This window comes from Cyprinodon variegatus, unplaced genomic scaffold, assembly GCF_000732505.1.
Source record: "Cyprinodon variegatus isolate N-32 unplaced genomic scaffold, C_variegatus-1.0 Scaffold175, whole genome shotgun sequence".
NCBI lineage: Eukaryota > Metazoa > Chordata > Actinopteri > Cyprinodontiformes > Cyprinodontidae > Cyprinodon > Cyprinodon variegatus.
In genome coordinates this window covers 784,292-799,929 of record NW_015150628.1, presented here as the reverse complement: position 1 = coordinate 799,929, position 15,638 = coordinate 784,292, and the positions used below count along the sequence as shown (strand labels likewise).

General features: G+C 36.4%; 2 protein-coding genes across 5 annotated transcripts in view; one reads left to right on the top strand and one right to left on the bottom strand.

The window, feature by feature from the left end:
* LOC107087172 (brain-specific angiogenesis inhibitor 1-associated protein 2-like protein 2) overlaps positions 1-10,086 on the top strand; it is a 21,526-nt gene extending 11,440 nt beyond the window's left edge. The window contains exons 8-15 of one of the 3 annotated variants that reach the window (XM_015378594.1): positions 1,198-1,356; positions 3,265-3,334; positions 4,073-4,265; positions 4,380-4,445; positions 6,037-6,214; positions 7,721-7,805; positions 8,231-8,271; positions 8,671-8,748. In XM_015378594.1, the coding sequence (XP_015234080.1) occupies positions 1,198-1,356; positions 3,265-3,334; positions 4,073-4,265; positions 4,380-4,445; positions 6,037-6,214; positions 7,721-7,801 (747 nt within the window). In that variant the 3' untranslated portion in view covers positions 7,802-7,805; positions 8,231-8,271; positions 8,671-8,748. Of the gene's footprint in view, positions 1-1,197; positions 1,357-3,264; positions 3,335-4,072; positions 4,266-4,379; positions 4,446-6,036; positions 6,215-7,717; positions 7,806-8,230; positions 8,272-8,670 lie in introns of all 3 variants that reach the window. The other 2 variants (XM_015378593.1, XM_015378592.1) reach the window with 2 other exon arrangements.
* Positions 10,087-12,645: 2,559 nt separating this feature from the next.
* LOC107087166 (parvalbumin-7-like) overlaps positions 12,646-15,638 on the bottom strand; it is a 51,348-nt gene continuing 48,355 nt past the window's right edge. For both annotated transcript variants that reach the window (XM_015378585.1, XM_015378584.1), the window contains exons 3-5: positions 14,382-14,514; positions 14,184-14,293; positions 12,646-13,277 (exon numbers count right to left, since the gene is read on the bottom strand). In XM_015378585.1, coding sequence (XP_015234071.1) covers positions 13,252-13,277; positions 14,184-14,293; positions 14,382-14,514 — 269 coding nt within the window. In that variant the 3' untranslated portion in view covers positions 12,646-13,251. The remainder of the gene's footprint in view (positions 13,278-14,183; positions 14,294-14,381; positions 14,515-15,638) is intronic.

The following is a 15,638-nucleotide window of genomic DNA, read 5'->3' as shown; positions in this document are numbered from 1 at the left end:
TTCTTGAATTAAGGAGGTAAATGAGACACTTTGCCAATGGAAAAAGACAATTCACTTTTAAGACAAGGAAAACAATTGAATTGTCTTATTTCAAGTGCATATTGTTAAACTATCTTATTTTAAGAGTAAAAATATTCATTTCATTGGCAAATAATCTTATTCACCTGGTCAAATTAATGCTAAATACACTTAATTTAAGAAAGTTTGACTTATTTCTAGATTGCTTCTGAAGTGAGGAAGCTGTGTTACAGTGCTTATTCTAGCTTATTTTAGAATCTGGAATACAGATATAAAAATAGGGGTATTAATATTGGATATCGGTCAGATATTGAGCAAAAACATAACATTGGATTATACTAACCGGCATCTAGAATCTCTGTTGGATTTAGATTTTCTGTATCTCATCAGTTAATACTTCATGGGTCAGTTGCTCTCATATATTTTGTTGTTGAGTTTTGTTCTTTGTTTTAATAGCGTCACTTGATCATGCCTTTTCTAACATTCTACAGTAAAAAATAAGTAATAAAAGTATGTATGATTCATACTGATATCATATCAGGTCAATATTGTATCAGCCATTCCTTAAAGCTGAAATATCAGTATTGTATGGGAAATGAAAATGTTTTATTGGGACATCGCAAGTTAAGAATAATTAGAAATAATTTCAGACTACTTTTGTCTCATTTGTACTTTTATTCTTAAAATAGAAGTTTTATACGTTTCTGGTATACTTTTGTGTAACAATAACTTGACATTGGGCCAATTTCTTTTAGTATGACAAGAATTCACATTTATCTTGCTGCCATACATAATGAGGGTTACCATAGCTACCGCTATTTGTTATCCACATGTCCATATTTCAGATTGAGGCAAAGAAATCTTTTACGGGCTTCAGTTCCAAACGTGCTGAGTTTGCTAAACTCTAATAGGGCCTTAACTGACTTAGATGAGCTTCTAAGCAACAAAAACACTCTAGGCGGATATGATGTAAAACTATCTCTTAATAGGGGGAGAAACTCACCATGCCCTAAAAATCTTGTGAGAGTACCTTACATTATGAGCAGATTATAAGTAAGGAGGTCTCTGATTCCACTGCTGAATTAAAGGGTCGTTAAATGTGTCCTGTAGTGCATGTCTTTTAACAGTGTGAAGACCTGATGGGCTCTTTTAAACCTACTTTTCTTTACTATGAGGCAGACAGGAGGAACTCTGCTGCAGAGAGCTGATATCTGGTCAGAGGAGATCGGGGCCACCAGACGACCTGAGGCAAGACGACCTGAAGCCAGGCGACCTGAGGCCAGACGACCGGAGGCCAGACAACCGGAGCCCAGACAACATGCTGCTGTGGAAAACACTGTAAGTTCAACAATGTCAACCACTGACTGAGCAACCAATTGTCTAGTCTGTAAATTATTCATGTAGAGCTGGAGCCCACCATGGAAAATCTGTGTAACTCTACAGCAATGATGCTGAAATATAGGGAAGTCATGTCTTTGGGGAGTACATGGAGTCATTTATTGAATGTAAATCAAGTTATATTTTTTTTCTTTTTAAATTTCTAAAACATTTGTTAGATAAAATAAAACCAGCAAAGCTGCAATTACTTTTTATCTTTAGAAGTTCCTAATAACAAAGTCATACAGAAGGAAAATATATTCCCAGCAAGGATTATTCAGATACAATGGTGCCCTCCAGTGGAGGGTTTGTGGTTTAATTAGAGCAACCAAGAATTACAGATTACCTTTAGTAGACCATTCATTCTGTAAAATAAATAAATAAAAATGAAATAATAATCATTAGTAATCATGATTGGATTACTTCAGCATTAAACCCTGTTGCTCAAATTAAAGGTGATGAGGCAGGAGCACACGTCAATTTCAGTAATAATCACAGGATTAAGAGGGATTAGGGTTTTTCTGTTTGGCAGATGTTATAAATTGTTAAATACTGTCGAGCTAATGGTATGTTCAGTGTGTTAACAGTTAGACTTTCTGTTGACTTGCTATATTGTCTTTATGCAAGCATGGTTGGGAAAAGTAGCAGCCGAGTACTAAACAAAGCAAAATATTTATAGATTAACGCCGTCATTTTGAGTTATCAATGTCAGAGGAATGCTATAGGAATCCCAACCATTCTGTAATTAATGTCTTAAGAAGATATAGCTTCTAAATTCAACAACAGCAGACTTATTCAGAGACAGAAGTCAAATATACCTCCCTAAAGTATTTATAACACTTTAACTTCTTGGCATTTTCACACAGGAACCACAAATAAGAAAATAAATATATGTTGTTGTTTTTTTTGTCTAAGCAGACTGGATTGCCTCTTAAATCCTTTTGCTCTGATTCTATTTCTTTTTTCTCAGAATTTAACCAATAGGGTTACATTTCACTCAGTCAAAACTCATGTGTGTGCTATGGCTGATCAGGTTCAATAGTGAAAAAAGTTAATTACACTAAGATAGATTAAGCTATATAATATCACATTGGTCTATAGATCTAACCATTGGTGCATGAATCTGAGTAAGGAAAGGAATCAGTGAGAAAAGCAGCTGCAATATTGCTCAGGTAGGTAAGTTAGTTGGCAGGATAACTGTTAATCATGACTATAGAAATCTGACCTTCAAGGAAAAGTGGTAAGATGACAACTTAAGTTGAAATCAGAGCACACTCCTAAAGTGGAAGAATGTTTTCTGACCAGTTGATGCCAAAAAAGGGTCTACCTTCCAATTACCCAACGGACTAACACTAACATTAACCCTAAAAACATCCTTTATGGTGAAAAATGCTGATGGCTGCATCACAATGATGAGGTTCCCCTTCCAGGAGGACAAAGAGTAGCCAAATCTGGACTAAACATTTAGAAGTATATATTTAATAACATTGGTTCAAAGAAATACACCATTCAACCTGAATAGGCTTGAATGATCTTGATCAGGATAATTAACATAAAGTAAACTTGCTGTAATGCTTACAGCTGTCTTTGCAACAAAAGATAATTCTATAACTTGTTGACTCAGTGGATGGGGAAATATTACAATAATTTTCTTTCCACTGCACAATTAGTGTAACAATAAAATCCCTAATAGATTTATAATTATAGTTGTAATGTGACAAAATATGGCAATTGTACTTTTGCAAGCGCTTGTTTTCTCACAATAAAGAAACTGCTGAAATGTAGGAATGGCTCTCTGGAGCTATGAGGCTATTAAATTGACAAATGCATCAAATACTGCCAGACTTATGCATAAATACATGTTTACAGGGAGGAATGAGGTCGGAAGACATCAGACAGATCCGAGAGGAGATGACTCTGGGCAGGGTACCCTCAAGGGGTGAGTGCTGTCTAGTTAAAATATATAAGTTATTACATTTTCAAACAATGCCAAGATTTTCATAGTAAAGCCCAAAAAAAAGTTTAGTGTTGAATAATTTCTTTGTGTGTCTCTCATTCATTTTTTCCTGTAGATTACATTCAGGCAGCACTCCTGATTAATTCCAGTTTATCTGATTGCTCCTAATTATTTCATTCTTTTCTTTTCCCCTTTATTCATCCTCATAATTTTCAAATATAACATTATTTGTATTCTTCTGAGGAATCTCTAATTATTCAGCTTGCTTATCTAAAGTAAAAAATAGACCCAATATTGAGAAATCAACGTCTGACTATAAGCAATCCCTACCATATGAGATACCCCTCCTCATTATAGTCAACTTTCTGCCCTTCTGAAACTCTGCAAACAGCAGGCCTGCTGTCTGAAGCTGCCAAGCTGGTGCTCACTGGAGAGAAGAAAAATGGCACCTTGTTGAGCACAATCAATTTATCTGCATCTCCCGCTGCTGAAACAAAGGAAATTAGCATGGAGATTTAGGAGTCTGCTCAGAATCATAATGCATGTAATTAGGAATAATAATGCATTAGAACTTTAACATGCAAATTTTAGCAAACATTTAAAATAATTAAAATAAAACCCCACTATTCATACCCTCTAATGAATAATTTCACCTGTTTATCAGCTAGATTCGTGCTTCAGCTAACTGCTCTCTGTGTGTTTAACCTGTTGCTCCCCCAGCACCGTCCCCAGTGGGGAGCGTTTATCGCTCTCGAGGAGGCGGAGGAGGTGTGTCCATGAGAGCCAAGGTGGCCCACCAGCCGGCTGGCAACAATCCTACCCTGCTGCCGTTCTCCAGGGGACAGATCATCACGGTTATGGTCCAGCAGCCCAGGAACGGCTGGCTATACGGAAATACTGAAAACGGTTCAAAGTATGGTACCGTCCCTGTGTGTTTGGGTTTGAAAGAATGCATATATCTCAATGAGATATCCATTAATAATTACCATATGAAGCCATCTGTGTTATCTGCCCTCTTCATTTTCAGTCAGGGATGGTTTCCAGCCTCCTATGTAGAAGAACTTGATGATCCTCCAATGTCCCCCAACTTGCGGTAAATTCACCTATTGATTTCTATGTCAACCTTAGATGCTTCATAATCAAACGTAATAAAATATGCATCAATTTACTCTTGATTTTCCGGATATTAATATTTTTCTGATTTTTTTAAAAGAATATATCCATCTTACTATAATTAAAATAGTGATCGAGGAGAAGTAAAACATTAAACATGAACAATTGCTTTGGTTTGGTGTACATTTTAGGGATTACAATGTTTGGTCTTATTAACAACAGACACACTGAAAAAAAAATCCACATTCTTTGGGATATTAAGAATTGTTTGGAAATTCATTTTCATGCAAGGGGGCACGTTTAAAGAGTTTGGTGAGGGTCTAACAAAACCTTTTTTTCCACTATCATGCTGAAATTCTTTTTGAATTTTGAGGAAACACTGGAGCAAATTTGGGTGAACTTAAGTTACATAAACCCATTTGGATGAACAGCAAAAAAGATATTTATGTTATTTCAACTCCTAAATCTTACCAAATTTGCAGTTCAGCAATCATAGTACAAGTTTTCTGACACTCTAAATGCATCATTTAGCTAAAGCCATAATCTACCAAGAGGTTTAACAGGTGAACATTTCAGAGCATAAAGGGGAAACAGTCACAAGAGCTGAAGGAATTCATGATTAAAAAATGTACAAAACGCATCACAAATTACTGATATTCTCAATTTCTCCAATCTACTGATGGTGGTTTAGAAGTTAGTTCCTCAAGAGAAAACATCCAAGCCTCCGTTTCAAACTCCCTTTAAAACTTGTGGGAAAAGTGTTGTTCTACTTTGCAAAGAAGGACGAGCAAAACTAAGTCTGTAGATGTGGAATGTGGGTAGAAATAAGCCCCAAAAGCCTTGAATCGCAGCAAAATCCCTAAAAATGTACAGCCTATCAATAAAAACGTTATAAATAATTACAACTGGATGAAGTAGCGAATTGAAACAGTAAACATGCTTTCTGAGGTTTGGCTGAATTAAAAAAAAAGAGAAACAGCTCATGTTCAATTGCTCCAAGGCTGTTCCTGTTATTTATGGTGTCTAATAGCTTTAAAACAGGGACATTATCAATTCAAGCCTGGAATAATAAAATGAACTACATAAGATATATGGGTGACCCATAGCTGTTAGGAAACCCACCCAAAACTATTAGACTAATCCTTTTATTGCAGACATGGACACAGCAAAATATCTACAGATAGAAATGAGCCGAGCAACAATGGGAACATCTTTATTACTGTACTTTGTCTCTGATAGTTTTTTTTTTCAGCTCTTTACTATTATGTTATTTTTATAGACTCTTTTATGATCTACATTTGTGTGACCATTTTTTCTATAATCTTTTTGCCGCTGTACCACCAGCATTTCCCCTTTGTGGGACAATAAAGGGAATTTTTATTCTGTTCTATTCTATCTACGTATGTGGTAAATACTTATAAGATCTTAAGCCTTCTGACACAGTAAAATTTATTATGTTCAAGATAAAGAAACAAAATGTGAGCAAAAGGCTTCCTGGGCATGATATGAGGAAGATTTGGGATCTTAAATGAGCAGAAGTGCTAAAAATGAATTTCTATTCCCTCTTCTAGTAACTCCAATCTCCACACTAACATGAGCAACCTGGTCAGACCAAGAGCCAGCAGTACCAACAATGGTATGTTTGATCAGCCAAAACCAAGCAACAAGAACTTCAGCACTAACAGCAGCATCGGCAGCACAGGTGGAGCCCAACCCCCTCCACCTCCACCTCCAATGCAGACGTCATCTGTGAGTAAACAAAAGCAGAGCTGTCGATCTGGGACCAAAAACAATGAATTAAGTCAGAGAATGATAAAGAAAGCGCTCTGAAGATGAATAGTTAATTGTTTTACTGAGCTAAATCTTATGATCTTATCTGAACTGTCTGTTGTTTTCAGCCGATTGTACTTTTTACAATCGAACACACACAGAAACAATAAAGCAGAACGAGAATGGATTTGGATTATTAGATTTCACTCCTTCACGCTGATTTTCATCTTGCTTGTTTGGCAATACTCATTAAGGTTTGGGTGATCTATAGAATTCACACGCTAGATGTGACGTATGACTTTAGGGACTGAAGTATGGAACTGAAGTATTCTCTGTAGGAAGATTAAAGGAATGTTGTTAAATCAACATTCTAATGATTTTACAGCTCAGTTATTTTCAAAGAGTTGCAGATCTTTAAAAGATTTTATTAATATATCTTAAACAAAGAAAAGCATCTCGCTTCCAATGCTCTGGAGGATTTTCACTCAGCAACTTTAATGTAGATGTTTAAAAAAGTCCTGAAATGATCTCCTCTTAAATTAAAGTAACCTTATATTAATCCAACCTTCCAGGAGAAGAAATATGTTTTAACAAACTCATGGGATAAGAACTTATTGCAGATTTCAATGCTTTCTTCAACAGACCTCAATCTTCAGTTTTCTGTCAGAGCAGCAGATTTTGACTGACAGTTTCCCTCTATCTCGAACTATTTATGACACCGGGATCTGTGAAAATGTTTCAGGGAGTTTGGAAAAAGAAATAAGCCCACAGCACCACAGATCCTCCAACCTAATTTGCAGTAGCCATGACATACTTTTCACATGTTTTTGTTAACACATCTGGACTGTTTTTTGTTTGCTTTATTTGAGAAGGAGCTCAATCTTAATCTAATTTAGGGTTGCTGTGACTCAGTGGCTAGATTAGTCATTTTTTAGGCTGAAAGCTCATTTAACTCCAGCCATCTTTTCCAGCAAATGCCACCGTGCTCTTGTGTAAGACGCAAAGTCACAGTTAAGGGCTGTTCATTTTGTTGCTTAGGTGCACACGCAAGCTGTCCCTCTGCCTCTCTAGTAAGAAAGTGAAAAGGCACAAGAGAGAAAGAGCAAAGTAAAGTATGCACTGAGGACTTATAAGCAAATATAAGTATTTTACACTGCTGTTAGATTAATGACTTGCTGTATATCCAGCACTCTTTAACAGACAGTAGAAGACACTTGATTAAGGAAAATACCTCACTATGCAAAATAACTTTCTTACACTCATCATATCATTCATCTCAGTTTATTTTTATATCCTTTGTGCAATTCTTTACCTTAATTTTATTTATTTTTTTTACAAAGACAAATAAAATATAAAATTAAGGCTTTTAAAATTTTGGAAATATTCACAAAATCCCTCCGTCTTCCAAAGAGCCAGCAAACATATAGCAACCTTGATGCGGTTCCTTACATGTATTGTACGTGTATCTGCCCATCTGTCCAGCAGGGGCACTGTGGCAGGGTGCTGTTCTCAATGACACCTCAGCCTTCTTTCTGGTGGATGCAGGGAGGGAGCTCCAGCTGCTGAGGATGTGAGCCCAGGGGTAATTTAAAGATGTGTGCTGTGGTTTGGTTTGTTTCTGCAGCTTTTCAACCACAGAAACGGACTGCCTAAACATCCTTTTCCCTGTGTCTTCAGCATGTTTCGAAGCTCTGTTAAATTTAAATGAATAATAGAAGTAGATTTATTCGCAAAACTAACACACCTCCATATATGCCTTTGCGAAAGATAAAAAACATTGAAAATGATAAGAGTGAAACCAGCATTAAACCATGCTGAGTGTTCCCTATTTCCTATCTCTATTACAAAAATGTGCAGTGGGTGTGTTTGTGGATAATGCACTGTTGTAGGAGGACAGATTAACAGCATATGTGGAAAGAAGCAGTTTGTGTTGATGATGTTGATGATACAGGCCGGCCCTAACTAACCTCCTTCTTCTCCAACTTCTTCCTGCAGAAATCAGAGTCACACCGACCGCAGAGCGAACTTTTCCCAAGGTAAGAATAATAGATGCATCTTCGCTGCTGTTAAAATGAAGGCCATCAATGATGCTGTCCTCTAGAGGAAGTGAGATTTTTTTTTTAAACGTATCATGAACCCATTAAATCCTGGAACAGTAGATGGAGTCAAGGGTCTAAATGACACAGAATGACTTTTCTTCCATTAGAGTTGCACACTGAAACCATTTCAGTTAAAAACGTTTAGGAACTGTGGCCATCAGCGGGACGTCACACAAACAGGTCACTAAATGATGTTTGAAATGTAGCGCTCCCTGGTTGTGGCCCCGTATGCCCAGATCCCAGACATTATTTTAGCTCCACCCATTGTTTCACACCTGATTTGTCTTTTTCTTCTCTCTCTATCTCCTTCTCTCCCTCCATCCTTGTATTTTGCAGGGGGACCAATCCATTTGCTACAGTTAAGTTGAAGCCTACTAAGACCAATGACAGATCTGCTCCAATAATACATCGGAGATGACTTCTTTTCCAGGAAAGAGATGCTTCCATTTAGTTTAACAGGTGGATGTGCAGAAGGGGCTCTTTTGTCAAACCAAAGCACTCATCCGTGTGCCATATTGCCTTCTGAGAAAATACTGTCATATACACCTAGATACAGGAAAAAAACTAATATAAGGTAAATATTTTTGCTGAGATGTAAACCAAAATGCACATCAGCAAGAACGAATCACTGATTATATGATGCTACCCGTATTCAAACCTGTGCCGATTTACCCAGATCAATTTTCTGAAAACCTTTATATAAAAATCATCTTGTGAGTACAGCAATTGCCCATTTAGAGGGGCTAGAAAGTATTCAAACCTCTTGAACTTTTCTTTTCATATTTTGTATTGTTAAAGCCACACTCTTTACCTGGTTGTATTTGGATCTTATGTGGTAGAGAAAACTTCACCTGTTTATTTTCTTGGGAGGAGGGGTTATGAAACAGATTAAATAGATAGGTATGGACTGTGAGTCATTCTAGCAATATGCTTTTAATATGCAACACTTTTCTCTGTTGTTAAGTTTTCGTTCCGAATGATGTCTTCCTGTCATTTTGGTGAGATGCCATATTTTTCTTGGTTGATGGGTTGGATACATGAGGTGTTCAAAGCTTAGGATATATTTTTACATTTACGTTTTACCAATATTTTAATTGTTTTTACTCCAACTCATTTGGAAGGCAGAACCAAAGTCCTATAAAATATTACCAGAGAGCTTACGTTTGACCTTTGATATGAGACATGGCCTGTGTTGACAAAGGGAACCGTCACATAATTTATACCAGGAAAATGCTAAAAAAAATATGGAGTATATCCATGGATGGGATATACTTTTTCAGCCATTAAAGATACCTGAGCTTTTTTCTTCAATCATTCCAGTGTTTTCATATGCATTCAAATGTATTTAGTTGTATGTTATGTATATTATTTTGTAGCTTCTGGAAAGAAAGCTTTATCCTGCCACATGTCTGGGCCTGATCTTTTTCTCCATCTCCATTAATACCCACATGTTCAATATGTGAGATTACTTCTGTTGTTAAATATTACATGTGAAGAAAATGTACTTTGGAAAATGGCTTCTAGAAAATAGTAGAACCTGAGGCAAATGGTGTAAAACTTGGGTGTCATGAATAATTTAATGTATTAAAAGATAATGTCATGCCATCCGTCTGGGATAATAATAATTGATTTTAACTTCTGCACCTTATGTACGAATTGAATGTATCCCTCACTGCTGATAAATATATAATCAAACCTGTCACATATATTTCTTTACACTTATCAAATAAATTAACAGTAATATATGATGTACCATGGAGGTTTTCATCACTGTAAAATAAATATGCTCTCCTTTCTGATTATGAATCCAACCTGTTTCATTGTTTTTGTTCCAGTCTCCATATTCAGCCAGATTTATGAATTGTTAAAGCAGTTGCTGAATATATTGATAACCTATAAGTTTCGGATCTGTTTGCTCAGGCAGTAAGATGTCCTACTAAAAAAGATCAAGATTCCTGCAGTGCTTATTTGGGCTCTCCCCTGGGTATACTTAACCTAAATTGAACCTTGGTGCGAATCCAATTGTGCTAATGGCTTGAACACAGCATGGAACTTCTGGGTAAAGACTCAGTGCCTGCTTGGCATGATCTGGCCTCTTTATCTTGTTCTCACTGGAGAGTGTACATTCATGAATTGGACTCATTAACAAATAATTTCCTCTACAAGAAGTTTTCCTTGGAACATTTATTTGCAAAGGGGTGGTATTTAAGCAACCTTTTTTCTAATCAAAGCTTTGATTATTGCATTCTAGTCAATAAATACTAACAATATGGCGCTTAGAGATCATCAAGGCTCCTTTAAGCACGCCTGTGAGCTTGCTTTAGTTCGTCTCCATAAGTAACAGCAATTAAAGGTGAAAAACCTCCTAAAAGGTTAAAACAGATTGAGTAAATATGCTAAATATTGACAAACAAATAATTTAAATGTTTTAAAGGTATTGTGGAGGATTTTCACTTCAACCAGCTATTTCTTTTCACACATAGACAGCTTTCAGGTTTCTTTCCTGAGATTCCATCATTAATTTGGGGGTTTGGGCTGTTTAATCTGGTGACTTTTAATGTTGCGTTTTTCAAAAATTAAAAGGTTACTTTCCAAATCTTTTGGTTATTTCCCCGGAAGTTACACTTTACTATTTTGAATGTCATCGACTGCACGAAAATAGATTATGGGGTTACTTTTTGTGGAATATAAAAGTTTCTCACCAGAATGTAAAAGTTCCATTTGTTTCACATACCGGCTGCTTTTTTAAAAACTTGTAGGTATAGTGGAGTATTTTTGCAAATTTTTCAAAAGACACGCCCTCTCCGCTTTAAAAAGAAAATGCACATTTACAACCCTGTACACCCCTAAGAGGGAATGCCTATTAAACGCGTACGAGAGCACGCACAAGTCCATTTCTCCTCCTGCACGCTATGTTTGCATCGCTCAAACAACCTTGCTTTCCAAAAGAAGATCTGCAATTTTTCCACTTTGTCAGACTACCCACTGGTAGGGGGGACGAACACGTAGGACAGCTTTACGTAAACAAATCACCAGAATGATTGACAATTAGGAGGACCACTTATTTTGATGATCCACCTGGAAAAAGAACATCCTCCGCTATACCTTTGAAAGAGGAACAAGTTTTAATCTATGGTGATTTTTTTCAGCTCAAGATCAAAACGATACAAACTCTAACACAAACATCCTTCTAATATTTTGCTAAAAGCTGTTTAACAAGTAGAAAATTGATTTCACAAAAAAAATTTATTAATATAGCTCGCTATTTCACCACATTTTGAACAAGATGTATATCGCTGAGCCTGTGATAAGGTGTGCTTCAAAAAATGGTTTTAAATGTTGAGGTTTAACGCCTTTGGAAGCAAAATGGTATCCATTCCTAAATCAGTGGGAAGATATCCATCTTTTTGAAACTCTAATTGGACAAAATATGGATGTGGAACAACCTGAGTATCATCAAAGCGGGAGCCTATCATAAACCTGATTCTGCTGGAACATCAGCATCACCGACCACATCAAAGACAGTACAGATCAGCTTAAAAAAAGAACCCCTTTCCTCTGAGATCTGAACCTTCAAGCTCCAGAGGAGATTTGCAACCTCTGAAACAGACAATCTAAATGCCTTCTGGGGAAAAGTTTGACATTATTGACTAAAAGTGATTCATTCAAACAGAAGAACTCTGTAACAACTGGTCAGCATAGTGGTGGTAGTATTATGCTGTTTTACTTTCAATTGGACTAATATACTGACCAAAACTTGTTTAATCTGCTTTGTTCAGTTCCCAAATACCACCAGAGGCCATTTATTACAAACCAGCAATTATTTACATTTAATCCCAAACCAGCAGCTAGACAGTTAGATCTGGATCATGATTGGTTAGTCCAACAGGGCAATGAATCAAGACATCCAATCTAGTTCAGAAATGGATAAAACATGAAATAAAACGTTTAGAGCGGACATGGTGTCTTACAGAAAATGGATAATGACAGGTAAAAACTTTAACTTTGTTCTTTAGATAAAGAACTGAAGTCAAATATCTGGTCGGGATTACGCCAGAAGTGTTTTGTCTGATGAGGTCTGCATCTTACATCATTGGTCATGTATCATTTTGAATAAGGGAAAATCTGGTTCACCCAAAAATATTTTAACTTGTATGTTCTATTATTATTTCATACTTTATAAAATAGTTGCATACACCTAACCTAACCATACTTGCTCATGATGAGTGAATGTACATTTCTAGCTGGGACTTTATATCTAAAGTGAGTATTAAATATATATTTAAAAAAAAACTTGTCCAGGCTTTGTCTTTTACATTTTTATTTTAATCTTTCACAGCTTGACTTCTGTCATTGGTTTTGTTTACAACAGCTCATTATCAGAGGATAAAGTGATAGATGGTTAGCAGATGGGATGATGGTTTGAGAGAGGGCAAAGGGGAGGAGGAACAGGAAGGTTCACTGAGCCAGACATGACGTTGATAGAAGAAAAGAAGAAAGAGCAAAGAAAGTAAGAAGAAGAACAGGCAGAGAAAAACGTGAAAATAGACGAAAGGAAATGTTCTCTGTTAATATCTACAGTACATGTTCTTTAAAAAGAAAAGTATATAGCTTTATTCCTGCAGGAGTGTTTTATATCTATACATGAACAGAAACATGACCAGTTTGTATAAAAAGGCAAAATTAAATCGACTTTAGGGAGGTTGGGGGGGCTATGGGCTGCGTAATACAGCCTACTCCACTGCAGTTCTGCACTTTGTAAAGACAGCAGTGATGCTGAAGTTAAAGGGAAGGAGCAATGAAAGCAAGGGGGGAGGTGGGGGTGAGGTGCAGTGTTTAATAGGAAAGAGTGTGAGCATGGAGTCAGGATGGTGAGGGCTGGGGGGGGCGCTATACTTCATCATGATGGGTGGCTGTTTATTCTTTCACAAGGGCAGCAAATTCTGAAAGAGAATGAGCAGAGAAGCAGAAAGCAGTTAGAAGTTACTTATCTGCATCACACAACATTTGTCAATCAGAGTAGGATGTATGTGTTTACTACTTTAGCTGAAGAAGGATAAGACATCTGATACGATGTCCAAGATGCATTTAAATCAGACACTTGAGAAACTTTCAAACTGACAGGGAAGCAGAATTGTCTACAAATCAGTAACTCTAAGTTCAGTTCAAGTTTTAGGTCTCTAATGACTGAAATAAACCTTTGTATAAATCACATGCTACCCTAATATAGCTACAACACACCACTGCTGTAGGTTATGAAGCCTTATAGTCTACAAATCCTGTTTAAATATTTGGTCAAAATTTAAACGGAGCAACTTATAGATTTTCATGAATATTTAAACCATATAAATCTGTTCAATTATTTCCCATAGGCTTAATATTTACATTGTTTAAGTCATTTTGAAATAAAATAAAAAGGATTCAAAGCAAAAATAAACACTTTTTACTTGTGCATTGAGAGTGATGTTCAGTCAGTCCTTTTATTTTACTATTTATTTCTTTTATGTATCAAGTTTTTTAGTAATTGGCAACAATAGTTTTAGCTTTTGATTGCCACATATGTTCAAGGATCCATGTTTCTGGTTACAATAAAGTAGGCATTAGGAGAAATAGACCTTTTCTGTGGGAGAACCAACCCCATATACAAAATACTTTCGGGGGGCTTTTTACTTTAGATTCTTCATGTGAACCTGTTTCATTAAAGATAAAAGTTCCCAGAACTTTTGGGAACAGGAGACTATAGAATTACAGTCTTCTGCCTTAAGTAACCTTTAAGCATTTTGTAATCTTTGTATGTTGGTGTTTCTGCATGCAGACATTAACAGCTACATGTAGATATTCGTATTTACCATCAACTCCAATCTTGCCGTCTCCATCCTTGTCAGCCGCTCTTAAAAATGTTTTGGTTTCTTTGTCTGTCAGGTCTCTGCCATCCTTGGCAAAGCCCTTCAGGACAAATCTAACCAAAAGAAAACAAAAGATTCAGTCAGGAGACATGTTTCTGACTTCAGTTTGAGCCTTTTTGTTGTTCTGTGCATTTGTCTCACTTCAGCTCTTCCTCCTCTATAAAGCCGCTGTTGTCAGCATCCAGCACCGTGAAGACTTTCTTCACATCATCAGGGGACTTGGACTTCAGACCGACAATCTCGAAAAACTTCTTATGGTCAAAAGAGTCAGCAACTTCATTCGGAAAGAAAAACATAAAGAAAATGTTGCAGCATCAGGGTAGCTAAAATGCTTTCCCACTTTGTTTAACATCATGTATCTTCTGTTGCAACAAAAAAGGACCCCACTGTCCATAAAGATATGAGGAAGGATGTACTGGCTTTCTGGCATGCTGAAGTAAACATATTTGCTCTTAGAAATCAAAATTAGACACAAAATTAACACTATATAATAAAAGATAGTTTACTTACTTAAATATAAAAAGCAAAATTGTTCAGGTTTTGACATTAAATTTAAAAGGGCAATTAATTGAATAACATTTGATGTTATTGCACTGTTGATGTGCCACCTCTGGGTTTTGACTACTGTTGTCAGTGATGCATTACCAAACTGATGTGTTATTGTAATATAATAGGTTAGGCAGTAACCGATTAATATATGATGTTACAATTAAAGTTTTTGACATATTATTACAGTTACTAAAGTGGATAACATGTAACTGTCTGAGCTGGAGAACCCATGGCCAATAGACTAAATAAAGAGGAGAAGAAGACTGCTTGTTTCTGTTGATAATTTACATCAACAAAAAAACACAAAAGTTTTAAAACAACAGAAGAAGAAAATAGCAGTATAGCTCCAAATTACTTTATGTCTGCTATTTAAAATTTGTCATTGAAATGAGTAAGAACATCACAGAAAAAATGCACTTTATGTGCTGGCAGGTGGGCAAGGGAACTGCCTCAAGGAACACCTGAAGGGAGTGCTCGGAAACCTTAAGCTGGAGGCTAAACGACCTGTTATAAGGAAGAAGTTGGAAGATGATAGCGCGAAATCTAACGAACAAAAGTTGGATCATTCTAGACCAGAGGTGAAAACCCTAGGAGAAGTGAGAAGGCTGGAGGCTGACTATGACATGGAGAATACGCCAACTCTTTCTACAGCTGACTTGCATGGCGTTTCAAAAGCTTGTCAGCAAAATCTGTTTTTTGGCCAAGTGATAAAGTAAAAACAATCTCTACTGATGTATGATATGATGATGATATGTTATGGTATATAAGTTTCCACAGGTATTTCATTTAACAATAATAGTATAAACAGTGGTGTCAAAAGTACACACATTTGTTACTTAAGTAGAAGTA